This window comes from Acromyrmex echinatior, chromosome 7 (assembly GCF_024713525.1).
Source record: "Acromyrmex echinatior isolate Ae372 chromosome 7, ASM2471352v2, whole genome shotgun sequence".
In the NCBI taxonomy this organism is placed as follows: Eukaryota; Metazoa; Arthropoda; class Insecta; order Hymenoptera; family Formicidae; genus Acromyrmex; species Acromyrmex echinatior.
The window spans coordinates 12,399,339-12,413,855 of NC_141858.1; the positions used below are offsets into that span (position 1 = coordinate 12,399,339).

Below are 14,517 nucleotides of genomic sequence, written 5' to 3' on the forward strand. Positions count from 1 at the left end.
ATAAAATTTCACGATTGATACCCTGGTGTGTCGGAGTGTGTCATTAAAGTCACTAGATTAACAAAGCAACTGCCGCCATTTTGCGCACCTCCACAACGCGCAGATATTCAAAACTTTAGTCTCTTTTGCTGCAATTTTTGCAATTTTCAACACAGCAACCAGGCATTTTCGATAATAATAGAATCAAATTCTTCTTCTTCTAGATCTCTGTATGGATTTCCGATTTTTTAACAGAATTAGGTTAGGATAGCACATTACTGCCCCCTGACGATGTAAACCACATAGCACTTTTTTGTTCACTTTTTTGAGTACATACGTCCACTTTTCAAGGCTGCAAATGATAAATCGATATTTAGTTCGTATAATCGTGCTACATTTATAAACTGTGGATCAGAAATATTCATCTTTGCAATCTTACACGCGCGTGATTTATTTCGCTTAAAAGTATTAACATTAAAGTTATATTGCATCTTTTTTTACATATGTGTCAATATTTATATTTCAAATAACAATAAACAAGAATTGAAATGAATATATTTAGATTTTCTGAAATACGGATTCATAAATGTTAAAATGAATTCTTTTCAATTCTGAATGCATTTTTATTCATTCAATGTCCATTTTTTTTAGATCTTTGATGTCGGTAATTTTTTAAGATAGAACATTAACCTACGATCGATAAAAATGTACAGTGACTTATGTGACTATTGGTAATTACAAATTCCATTATCTACATCTGCATCGATATCATATTGTACGAACGACATCTATTTTTCGGGAATGTATCGCGATCATCGTATGACTTGTCAAGAGTACAAATGTCAATGAAAACAAAGCTGGGAAAAATGTGCCGTAGTAATGCGACGTTTATCGTGCTCTCGTTATTTCTGATATTCTTCTGCGACACGACATCATCAGAGTGCGTGCAGGAGACACCTTGCACTTGCTCGTTACCGAACGGCTATTATTACAATTTGACCGCCCTCGCTGACGCAAAGTTGGTGGATTAACCTCTCTGTCCAACCTCCGGCTTGTCTTTGTTTTTATGCTTGCGATATGTTCATTATCGAATTCCTATAGAAAAAAAAAAAAATATTATTAATTATTTATCCTTTTGTATGGAAAAAATTTTGAAGTAATTGATTAAATAAGCAATGAACAAAATGTTTTAATTCTATTAGTCTTTGTGTTATTATTTTAGAATTTTAGTGTTTATATAATTTCTTTCTTATTTTTACAGATATTTGATATTTTTATATCTTTGCTATTTAATAGCGTTTTTCACTGGGAAAATTAGTGCAACATTACAATTAAGTACATGTCAGTTTACTTAATTTTTCAGTGAATAATATTCTTTTAACGTTGTGAAGTTTTCAACAAAGAAAAAAATATGTAATTAAAAAAATATGTAGTTAAATTATTTATTAACACTAAAAATATATAAATTGATTTGTATTCAATTGCACTCAGTGTTGCATTAGTTTTCTCAGAGAAAAATGCTATAAGAATTTAAACATGTATTTATTGTGTACTTAATATTTTTAATGTTCATTTAAAATATATCTATAGAACAGTGCATTATATAGAATATTAATTGATCAATTAATTAATTTTCAGGTCATTTTCAACTACAAGAGATAATTATACAGTCTACTTTCATCCATGCACAAATGTAAATATAACGATAGAGAACAAGGCAAATTGTTCTACGGAAAATGTATCAGTAAGATTTCAAACAGTTTCAATTTAAAAAATACATTATTTGCATTATGTATTGATGTTTCTATGGTATCTCTCAAATAAATGTCATGTTCTTGTAGTTATGTATATTGCACAATGTCAATAAAACAGTATTAACTGGGACAGTAAAAGAAACAAAAATGAAATTATCGGATAATGACAAATTTCCAATTTTTGAAATACATCATAATGACACTAAAATTATAGTAAACATTGTATGCTTTATGGGAGACAAGGAAACGAGTTTTGTACTTGATTCTGTTAGCGCTAAAACATATGTAAGTAATAGAAAATAGCAATAATATTGTCTATTATTATGATGATATGTATAAGTTAATTAATTGCTAATAAAATTTACAGGTTTTTAAGCTGGTTTCACCACATGGATGTAAATTACAACGAGAAATAGGATTATCGACGGGTTCCCTTTTAGTTATTTTGTTCTTTGTCAGTGCTGGCGTATATTTCATTGGTGGTATCATAGTGCTGAAAGCATTGAGGGGAGCTACAGGCTGGGAGATGGTGCCTAATCATGAATTCTGGTGCAAACTTCCTTCGCTAGTCAGAGTAAGTGACTGCGATACTTCTAGTAAGATGATTATATCAAGAGTATGATTGTTCCATATTTTTGCAGGATGGCGTCGTCTTTGCCTTCAATTGTTGTCGAGCGGGCAGTTACGAGAGAATATAATATGTTTTTGTTAAACTGATCCGATTTCATATTTATTAAGCGCCCAAACTTTATCGCAATTTAGTGTATTATAAATAATCCATTTGTACTTCAAATATTTGTTCCACCCCCTATTTCTGTTTGCATTATTTTAAGACTTTGTATATTTAATTTTTAACTCTTAACAGAGTTTATAATAGTTAAGAATATTCATCGTGTAAATTAATTTGATAAATTGTTTGCATTCAGTTTATTTATAATAAGTTTATTTTACATTCAACTTTGATATTTCTGTTGCTTTTGATATTTGTTTATCACGTTAAACAACACAGTGTATATACATTGAAAGATGTGATATCTCATTACGCAATGTCACGTATCAATATTATTTTTTTATGAGATAGACATTTCAATTTAATTTGATGCGTAATCAATTTATTGTGTACAATTGTTGCAAGTTGTATAATTAACATCTGAGGATCGAATTATACACCAAAGAACTCGTTGGTCTCTCCGAACATTGGATGTTCTTGTTTCAAAGTATAATCTATATTGAAAAAATAATGGTAAAAGCGATCATTTAAGATAATATTAATGATGTATGTTTGTAGGATTATATTTTGACTGCAAGGGCCTAGACGTTAAAATCGGACATTTTTATGAATATGCTATTTTTCTCCATGAGCATTTTTTCTCCATAAATATATTTTTTATAGAATTTTTACTAACATTAGAACCTATTCAAGATCAACTTTTTCTATACTTAGAGTAGAGTTCTTATCTCTTTTATACAAGCAATTGTTCGTTTGTATATAGACGCTTAGACCCTTGTATAGTCAGTAATGACACAGAAACGGTGATTTGATAAAATGTGATGTTTTATTAACAAAGTCTAATAATATAAAAATATAAATACCTCTATAGACACATTTTATATACTTTTTTTTTTACATTTCTACATGCGTACATATGTAAAAAGTATAACGACTTATTTGCTAACGATTAATATGTTATTTATGATGAAACTAGAACATGTTACACTTATATTTTTTTATATATAATTTGTTTCTTAAAAAAAAACTAAATACTTGTAATATGCATTAGAAATGTTGATTTAGCTAGCTTTTCTTATTCATCTACTTTGATAAGCAGATAATAAATAATGATATATTATATAAATGGAGTTTACATAATTAAAGACATGTATTTCTAGAATAAGCTCCGGTCTCTACAAAAAGTACCCACATTTTTTAGTAATTGAACAATACTGAATTCTTCAAAATTCGGGCATTCCCGCATTCATTTTACATTCCCGTCTCTTCTCAAGGATCACTCATTGTCAGTATGTCTCTCTTGGAAGCACGCAATTGCGCTCAAAAGCTCTCAATTTCGTCCACTTGAATTGAGACCTGCTGATCGGTGTGAATGATGACCCAGCTGCCATTGGCATTCAAATTGTGAATGTTGATGCTTTTCGACGAGAAAACGTTTACGATACTGGCGAGATCCTGTACTCGATTCGCCCGATATAAACAAATATAGTCCCTGAGCACGATGCCATTGCTAAAGACTGCGTCGTCCAAAGCGAGCAACAGCGATTGATTGTCACGCACAGTTCCTGTAATTACACAATGACATCACTGTAATGTTCAATTGAAAATGATTCAGATTATATGTACTTCATTCTATTTGATAACATAGATATTACTATGTAAAATAATGCGCAATAAAAAATTGTTAAAAATTTTAATTTAAGAACTTCGAAAAATTTCACTGGAATTCTAGATAGCTCTTCAAGAAATTTAATTAAAAACTTGAAATTTTTAAATGATAGTGACAAAAATAAAAAAATTCTAGCAATATACGTCTCAGTTGTCAAATGGAAATATTTTCAATTCCTATGGTTTAAAATTCTGTTTTTGATCTTAATTCTAATCTTTATTAATCACCTTCTGAAAGTAGAGTGTTAACTTCACAGATTCCTTGAATTAAAATCTAATTTTTTTTCACAATATTAAATTATAATATTACCTTTGATGATATGTTCTCCAACTTTCACGATGACCGCTTTATGGTGATCTTCGACGTGGCCTTCTTGCAATTCAACGCCAATATCTTGCGCCAGAGTGGGCGCATTAACTAGATTCAAGCCATTCTTCGTTTGGCCGGTTAATATGCCGACCAGAACGGCTGTGTGTATGAACTTTTTGTCCTGCATGGCATTTCCTACAGTGCGGCTGTGAATTACTGTATTTAGTTTGCCCTTGAGGAAGCGACCGGCTAATTGACCCAATTTCTTTGACAATTCGATCCAAGGTTCGTTCTCGGCCGTCATAGCAGCAGATAAGACCGGAGCGTTTACGATACCAGTGACGGTATATTCTGTTGATTTGCCAGATAAAGCCAAGAATTGTTGCGCAATTTCTACTGCTACTCGTTGCTGAGCTTCCTCCGTGCTGGCACCTATAATCGAATAACCATTAATTCCATTGTTTCTATAATGAGGCATTTAAAAGAAGAAAGATATGGAAGAGGATATCGCTCATTTGCTACAATTAGTGACACAGCTAAAAACAAAAATAGTTTTATTTTTTCCAGAAAATAAATTAAAAAATTTAAATTGTGAAAACTATATATTTTAATTTTGGAATGCAATTTTGATGTAATAATTAATGATTGCAGGAATAAAAGTATTAATTAGCATATCATCAATTATTACATCATAATGACGTCTTTTGGGACATACATGTCTAAAAGATATCTAAAAGATATAACATCATAAAATCCTATGACAATGTGTTGTCTAATTTAATTAGTTAATTATGCTCTTGGCTGTTTCGTTTCTACATGCAATTAAAAACTCAATTTTCGAATCATGTCGCTGTGTAATAAATGAGTAACATGTTAAGTTGTATTACTATAATATTTAAACAGGCTGATGAAATATAAAGGATGAGATTAATATCGAAATAATATAATTAAAAAGTTATCGTTTTAATTTAATAATATTTGCGACATATATAAATTAAATAAAGTATTATATGTACATACCGAGATGAGGTGTCGCAACAACTTTTGGATGTTTGATGAGTTCTAAAGTGATTGCATTCTTCGGCGGCTCCTCCACGAAGACGTCCAAAGCCGCTCCGCCACAATGACCAGATTTTAATGAATTCAAAAGAGCCTCCTCATCAACTATGCCACCACGTGCGACATTAACGATATACACTCCTTTTTTGCATTTTGCCAAGGTTGTTGCGTTGATCAAATCTGCAAACATGCACGATTAAGCATGTATTCTTTTATATTATTTTATAAATATAAGGTATGATTTTACACGATTACTTTTTACTACATTCACAGTAATTCGTTTCGAAATAAAGAATTATTAAAATCTCTTATATAACAAGTGTAGATTTCAATCGACAGTCTTTAATTAATAATAACTTTATAGCTTATACATATGTATATGTGTATAGCTGTGTACAAAAGTATTAACTAAAGTTACTATATATATTAATTTACAATTGTTATAAAATTATTATGAATTAAAATTACTTTATCAGTTATTATTAATTTAAAAATATAAATTGCATAATATAAAAGATATCTTCTACCAATTAGTAATAATTTTTTTTTAAATTATAATTTTTTCTAATAAATCGGCATGAAAGATATTACGTTATTCTTTTACGTTTAAATTCTCTTCGAGATAAAGTTTCTGAGTATTTTAAGAAAAAGATGAACTTCTTTTAGGTAAAAAAAGTATTTTGAATCGATTCAGCTAAAAAAATTCGCAACTTCGTGTAATTTTTTTCGTTTCAACAATCTCTTCTGCATCAAATTAATAGATTCAGCTCAAACGATTCGTACTTTTGGTTTCAGGCATAAGCGGCGTGTGTACGGTGATATAGTCGGCGATGGGCCATATTTCCTCCGTGTTGAGATTTCTGATGCCGAGCTGGGCGGCGATCTCGTCTGTCAAAAATGGATCATAGGCAACGATATTCATGCCGAAGCTCTGCATTCTGTGAGCCACCTCGCGGCCTATGCGACCCGTCCCGAGGATCGCGAGGGTCTTGCCGGACAACTCGTATCCAGAATACAATTTCCGGTCCCATCGACCTTCCTTCAGCGACTGTGCAGCTTGCGCGACGTTGCGCGCGAGCGCGGAGATCAGGGCGCATGTTAACTCGCAAGCGCTAATGCTATTGCCTCCCGGAGTGCTGCAATTATTAAAAACGATGCAATTATTAAAAATCACGTGATATATTGTAATGGTTACTTGTAGGCTTTGTCACGAAATCATTGTAATATTTTAATCTATTTTAATCGCTTATTTTTGTGCTATTATAAATCTGGTCTCAATTACAGAGATAAAGATATAATTCAAGATTAATTTAATTAAATAATTCTCGTAGAGACGTTAATTAACCGATTTAATAAAAGAAATTCTATTTTACTGTTTGATGAGCAAACCTGTACCAGCAAACCTATTATATCACAAATTATTGGAAAACTGTTCTGAAATTCTTTCAGACGAGAAAAAAAGTAGCTTCGATTGAGAGGCAGTTTTAAATCGCAGCTCTTCTCAAATCGATTTTTATCTTTTTTTTTTGCAAAATGCCAAATGGAAGTTTTACGCTTAAAATTGATGCACTTGAGAAGAGCTGTTAAACCAAATTGCCTCCTAATAAGAAATCTATTCTACTACCTAATTTCATTATAAAAAAAAAAGTTTATAGACAAAAGTATGAGATCGCACACGTACTTTAATACAACCACTCCTTTACGTGTGGCAGCTTGAAGATCAATGTTGTCGACGCCGGTACCAGCTCGACCAACAACGCGGAGATTTGGGCAAGCAGCGAAAATATCTGCCGTAACTTTGGTCTCGGATCGGACGATAAGAGCATCATGATTCTGTTGAAAAAAAGAGAATATACATTTTCATCTTCTGTTCAAGAAAAATTGAACAATATGAGTTCAAATTTTTTATTTAGAAAAGCAAGAAGCGATAAATTCGGGATTATTGCAGTTTAGAAATGTGTATGTATATTTAGTTTTGTTATATGATTTTTTTCAAATGCGAAAGTAAATTTTGGAATTTATTTAAACCATTTAATTCAAGTTAAAATTGCTAATCGTTTAAAGATATTAGTGGCAAAAATGCAGCGAGTCTCCACATTATAATAAAAAATCATTTTGTATATTTTTTAATAAAGAATATTCATATGAATATTCATATAAGAATTTATATTTTTAAATTGTATATGAGTTTCAAGTCGACCAAAATGCAGCAAGCTTCCACGTAACAATAAAAAATTGCTTTGCATATTTTTTAATACAAAATTTATATAAATATCACATTTATATAACATTTATATAAATATCAGAATCTATAATATTAGGTCCCGTATACGATTTCAAGTCGATCAAATTTATTCATGCTTTTCAATATATCATGAAAGTAAAATTAGATCTTATCGAATTGTCCCGGATCTTTCTGGTTTTCATTAAAAAGTATATTCTAAATTTGTATTTTTCTATTTTTGCATTAAATGCGATAAGTGAAAAGAGATGCATAGACGTGAATTATATGTATTTCTGTGGCTCTATGATTAAGAAATATGATTCAGCTCATTGCTTATGGAGACTACTGTTTGTGAACTTGTGCAAACTGGTTACTAAACTTGCGCAAAGTGGAAATGTATTCCATGCCTAATCAGCTTCAGTAATAATTATCCACGTAAAAATGGAGATAAGGATAACATGTGGTCGCATAGGCGTCTATCGACATTATTTTCATCAATTGGCATTTATATAGAATGATCACTGCCGAAAACGACATTATGTAATCTTTATGTAATATCTTTTAAATGCTAAACACGTATAAAAGATATTTTCTGCATCGATTAATATTTGCGAAGAGAGAGATATTTTTTATATTAGTTATAAATAAAGAAATAACCTTTCTTGTTTTTTTGCCAGAAAAAATTCAAACAAATACAAAAGAAATGAAAATGACAAAAAAATTTTGCTAATTCTCCAATTTTGGCAATTAAAAATTCACGGCTTCACAAATTAAATCTCTCTTCTATATAACAATTCTTTCCAATTAATTCACTTTTTTCGAAATTCACTTTTTACAAAATTTCCATCTTCTCTCTTCGACCATTATAAATAGAACTACATTTAGAAAATTTTCTTTTCCTGTTTTAATCTACTCGCTCTTTACTTTAAATTTTCTTTTCCCGTCCACGTTATGTATACTTATTTCGAGAGAGATTTTATAAAATCTCCAATTTTGGTCCGACTCGAATTATCAGCTATATAATTTTTAGCTGCATAATTTCTTTTTATTTTCTAGCTTACGTTATACCGAATATATTCCGCGATACAGGTGCAACTTGAGATGCTTTTTATTTTACACTTGAATTTTCTGTAAAATGAAACGGGAAATGGCAGGTAGAGAGAAGAAATTGAGCATAGAAGGAACGCAGGGATACCTGATAGATCTATTGAGAAATATGAATGGCCAAGGGACAGAACTCTATGTATAGACGCCTATGTGTGCATGCCATGTATGCAGCACATGCAGACAAAACCGGTGATACAACGACCCGTCGCAGCTAACCGGTATGCGCAACAGCCGAGTTAACTGGATATAACCGGATCGCCGACTCGAACACGAGTAATTAATAGGAAAAAAAAAAAAAAACAAACAGGGATCGAAAGAAACCATGAGACGAAGAAAGATGGAGAAGGTAGAAAAAGAAACCAAGATACGTTCCACATGCTACTTGCATTTGCATACTATGCTTGTATGTATAAAACGGTTGCATTAGATCGAAAACGTCCTGCCTTAAGATGGATTGCGAATAAAGAATGCACGTATAAAGAATGATTTTGCTGAAGTATTAAAAAATTTAGCTATAAATACGAATTTGAAAATAATTTTATTTGGACTGAGTATAGTTATGTAAGGCGTTTTTTTAAAACTTGATAAAATGTTAAATCTTCTCGCAGCATGTTTTTAAGCGTTCTATAATTATTCTGATGATCCAAAATTTTTAAATACTTTTGCAAAACCATGTGTAATTAGATTTATTATTTTAAATAACTAAAATAATAATAGATATTAAATATAATTATTAATATTCTTTTATTTACGCGTATGTTTAAAAGAAAATGATTTAGACAATTTTATTTATTTTTTGTTTATACAGAGAAGCATGTGATGATTATATTAATTTGTTGAAAAAACAAAAGTCCATCCTTATGTAAGTTTAATCGGCTTATCGACAATCAGAAGTGCTTAAAAAAAATATTTGCAGATAGCATTTGATTGGTAGAATCAGCTTAGCGTGTGAATGAAAACGAATAGCCTATAATAAAACACATTTTATCTCTAATAAAACACATTTTGCTTTTTAGTCACAAACACTTCTGCATTTGCTTCTGTGTAGAAATGTATATATATATTTAATAATATTAACGTGGCTTTATAAATATAAACAATGAAAAAAAAAGAGTAAATAGCCACACACAAGATTTACATAGCGAAAGTCATTTATTTAAATACTTATTTCGTTTACTTTGTTAACCAGTTATTTTAAATAAATAACTTTCGCTATGTAGATCCTTGTGGCTGTTTACTTTATTTTTCACTGTTTAAATATATTAAATTATATATATTTATATGTTTGTTATCTAATAATAAAGAAAGGGAAAATTTATCTAATTCGAATATATATATATATATATAAACAGGAAACATTGTCCGAACTGTGCACTGAGAAAAATGTCAGATTGGATTAATTGGAATTCTGATTGAAAATGGATGGACAAATCAGAAACTTCTGGTTAAATGTATATTAGAATTCTACCTGAGATAACCGAAATTCTAATATAATCATAAATCACCATCTTTTAGTTTGTTCATTTTTTTCACTATGCTCTATTATATTGAGAATTTTTTCAAACTGTTTTCCGAATGTTAAAAGTGATTCGCATTACGGCATTAGTAGTTTTACAATTGGTTATCCAAATATAAATACAAACTATCAGTACCGTTATGTGTATGTCAAATCACAATTTTTAACATTTGGATATTCAATCAACAGACAATATTTTTTAAATAAATATTCAAATAAATATTTATTTGAGAAACATTTATAAAACATTAAAAAATGTTTACAAAACATATTAGCAGTAGTTTGAAGAAATGATGGAAAAATTTGTTTCGTAACTGAATACCTATGTAAATTTGCTGCAAAATATTTCTATTACTTATCGGGAATTCCTTTTTCCAATTTTCTTAGAATTTTAGAATGATTGCATTTTTCCCACACGACTTCTCGATCCGGGAGGTTCTATTATCATAACTGTGTTTATCTTCCGCATGAATTCCAGTGTAATCTAATGTTATCGATGATGCCTTCTCATCTAACACGTGATATTTTTCACTCGATAGATCGTATATTGGTAACAACCTTGATTTCAATCACCAATAACTCCTACTCTTGAAGAAAAATAAATTGCGCGATCTTTTGGAGATTAAATCGCTGTTTACAATGTTATTCACAACGTAGATACATTTTATGAATCGACATTTGATGAGATGAAAAATACAATAGATGTTTATAGCAATTATACTTCATTGCATTCTGATTCCATTGCTTCTCGGGAAAAAATATTTTATATCCAATTGTATGAAATTATATAAAATTATATATAATTTTATATATATATATTTGTATATAAAAATGGACATATTTTATATATAATTATGTGTAATTCTATATAATTATATATAATTTTATATATAAATTTATATATAAATATATACAATTATATAAAATTATATATATTTTTATATAATTTTATATATAATTATATGTAAAACATTTTTTCTCGGATTATTATTAATATTTATTGCTTATCTATCTTGAAATCAATTAGACTTAAACTTAGATTTATAAGCTCAGAGATGCACTTAAAGAAAGTTATGAGAAGACCGATATCTTTAAATGAAAATGATCAATGCTGCCTAGATTAAAATTTAGAACAGTCTTTAAGAATTTAGAACTGCATTGTGGAATTTTTAGAGAACGGGAGGAGAGCTCGAAATAGCCTCTTAAGTAAATTTCTTTTCAAGTTTCCGACTTTAAATTACGTTCTCTTTCTCCACGAAAGACGGAGCTCTCCGTTTTTATAGTCTCTGACGTCGGATATCGAGCGGAATTTATAACTTTGCAAGATGAACTCCCATCGCGATTCGCTTTGGCTCAATAAAGCACGGAAATTGCTCGCTAGCTCACGCAATTTTACAGCATTAAAAAGATGCACCCACCTGCAGTTCCTTGATCAGCTCATCCTTCGGTAGCTTGTATTTCGTCGTAACTGGAACATCGTGCTCGGCGAGCAGCGCTTCACAAGACTCATCCACGGGATCACTTATGAGAATGCTCCTGAAGTTGATCGACATGTTATCCTTGAACAAACGACATGTTGCCCTTGAATCTCTTATTTATTTGAATAGAGAGGATCTCTCACGTGATTTAGCAGTGATATTCCAGTCGAAACATTTCCGCACGGTATAAATCGTACTATTAAATTGCTATTTTTAGATAATTGTTAGTAATGATTATATTTTCTAGAGTTTTTATACGCAAACGTCGGGTTTTAAATTCAAGAGATGGCTTATGGAGAAAACGCTCGTAATCGATCGACAAGTACTCACTTATAACAATTTGTAACAATTTAGCATTGCAAAAATATTCTTTGATTTTTATCAGATTTAAATCGATATCAATAGTAATAAACAATTACGGGCTGTTTACTATTATAGGTTGAATATATCATAGTAAAGTTGGAACTATATTTAAATATAGCGCGAATCTCGATAATTAATTAGACGATATCTTTAAACATTTGTAATTGATTATCAGAAATATATGGTATAAAATAGAAAACCGTGTCTCTAGTTCTAAATGTTTTACCACACGATTATTTAATCTAATCTCTTAAGAATTTATTCATTTATTTATTGTTATTTATTGTATCGCGGAAGTCCACTTCTAATAATTTTCTTTATTGTGATTCCATACAACGATATTGTTTAAAAATAAATGTAAATTTGCATTCAACAATGTAAACAATCTAGATTTCAATTAATGAGACTAAATGTTGATTTAATGTACGGTCATAATAAAAGAATGACGTCTTCTGTAATTTAAAATAAACGTAGATATCAATAAAGCAAATATCGATTTTTTAATGGAAATTTAGAGTGTTTTACTCAATTAATTTTTAAATATTAAGAATATGGTTTTTACATTTTCATTTTCCAAATTTTAACACTTAATAAATTAATAATAAAAAATTTTTTTCTATAAAAATCCTATAAAAATCTCTTAAATAAAACAACGAATAATATTTATTATTTATCTTAAAGATTTGATTTAATAAGAAGTTCTTATAATTGACTTAATAAGAAGTTTTTATAATTTGCATTAAAAATTGATTAGTATCCCGGTGATTCTGTTAATAGAAGTTATAAAATATTTAAATTTTACATGAAATAATCCTGCGTTTAATTTATATCAGTTGTAGGACAATCAGTATTTTTCATTTAAAAAATAGATATTTGTATACTTTGATTTGTAAATAAAAATGTTTATGCATTTTGACCGCTATATGGTAAACAGTACCACATACGGAGATTGTAGATTGATATCATGATTAAAAGTTCCGGATCCGTTACGTAATATCGAGCTGATAAAGTATTATTCGACAAAATAACTCGAAATTGCTGATATTCGCTCAGGTATTACCGACATTCATTGTTGTAAAAAATAGGACGTTACTAGTCAGTGAAAGTTACATAAGCGAAGTATACTTATTTTCATCTTGTGATTAACAAAAACCAGAAATTCTTCATCTATCAACACGTTTTAATCGAAATGTTTATGTTAAATATTAATCTAAATGATTTTGGAGCTTGTTAGACGTTATGAAATTAATGTTGCAAAATTTTAAAGCCTTTCAGAGTTTCTCATACAATTTTTTATTGTAAAATGTTTGGCGATGATGACCGCAAAATGCAAATTCAAGAAATAATGAAGCTTTATTTAAAATCATCACGTGAAAAATTCGTCTCAAAAATTGTATTAAAACATTGTAAAGAATTACTGGCGAAGTTTTTCGGATGTCTCGCGAATTTTTTATTCTACGTTGCAACATAAAATCACAATGTATTATGCCTATGTACGACGATAGACGGAAACCCAGGGTCAGCAACAAGTGTCAGATTTTCTCAGAGCGGAAATAGAGTTTGGTGTCAGCTTCTGGGCGCGGCATGATCGACGAGACCAAATTTAAATTTGTGGGACCTACCTCTTCGGTGTCTTTCCTCTTGCTTGTGGAAGAATTCGCAATACGTCGCGGCTGAGTAGCTCTTGAACGCAGAAAAGAGAGAAACTTGGAAGTCTCGTAACTGATATCAGTGCGGGTACGGTGGTCCACTCGTAAACTGACTTGTTGTACTGTCATTTATCTTCTTATAGTGGAGTCCCCACTCTTGGACGGATCGAGTGAAGTGTCTCGAGTGAATTGTTGATGGGGCTGACTCTCCCTGTTCCCGGCAGTCCGCTCGCCCAGAGAAAACCGCTCGGTCTGTACGCATTCATCACGAGTCTCTCACCTTGCTTAAATAGACATTTTCAGAATGCACCTAGATAATTATTACATCTATTTGTGATTTTTTGACCTATTAGCCCCGCACTTTAGTCGTAAATTTTCCCCTGCTTTAGTTGTAAATTTTCAACAATATTCAGCAGTTTAGAATTCCGATATTTCGAATATAATGGAATATCGTTATTATCAGTTGTTTTCGCTTCAGATATTCCGAAATAGATGGAAATTAAAGTAGAATAAGATAAATTGAAATTAAAAAGTGAAATGAATTGGAAGAAACGGAAATGACACAAATAAAGAAATTGAAATGAAAAGTGGAATGGCGTTTTGCGATGATAACGTAATTAGATGATCGAAGCGTTATGTACAATTAATTTTGTACAGAGTATGTATCACGTATATGAAGG

At 30.4% G+C, this 14,517-nt stretch overlaps 2 protein-coding genes across 2 annotated transcripts; one reads left to right on the plus strand and one right to left on the minus strand.

The window, feature by feature from the left end:
- Nucleotides 1–752: 752 nt before the first annotated feature.
- Nucleotides 753–2,663, plus strand: LOC105152293 (uncharacterized). Its single transcript, XM_011066484.2, has 5 exons — nucleotides 753–997; nucleotides 1,618–1,723; nucleotides 1,821–2,018; nucleotides 2,101–2,307; nucleotides 2,375–2,663. Exons 1-5 carry the CDS (start codon nucleotides 819–821, stop codon nucleotides 2,429–2,431), a joined length of 747 nt encoding a protein of 248 aa, XP_011064786.1. The 5' UTR covers nucleotides 753–818; the 3' UTR covers nucleotides 2,432–2,663.
- A 607-nt stretch (nucleotides 2,664–3,270) lies between these two features.
- LOC105152294 (uncharacterized) lies at nucleotides 3,271–13,970 on the minus strand. Its single transcript, XM_011066485.2, has 7 exons — nucleotides 13,811–13,970; nucleotides 11,766–11,906; nucleotides 7,182–7,333; nucleotides 6,284–6,636; nucleotides 5,462–5,680; nucleotides 4,442–4,873; nucleotides 3,271–4,028 (listed from the first exon to the last, which is right to left on the minus strand). The coding sequence occupies exons 1-7, from the start codon at nucleotides 13,964–13,966 to the stop codon at nucleotides 3,784–3,786; spliced, it is 1,698 nt and encodes a 565-aa protein (XP_011064787.2). The 5' UTR covers nucleotides 13,967–13,970; the 3' UTR covers nucleotides 3,271–3,783.
- Between the last annotated feature and the right edge of the window lie 547 nt (nucleotides 13,971–14,517).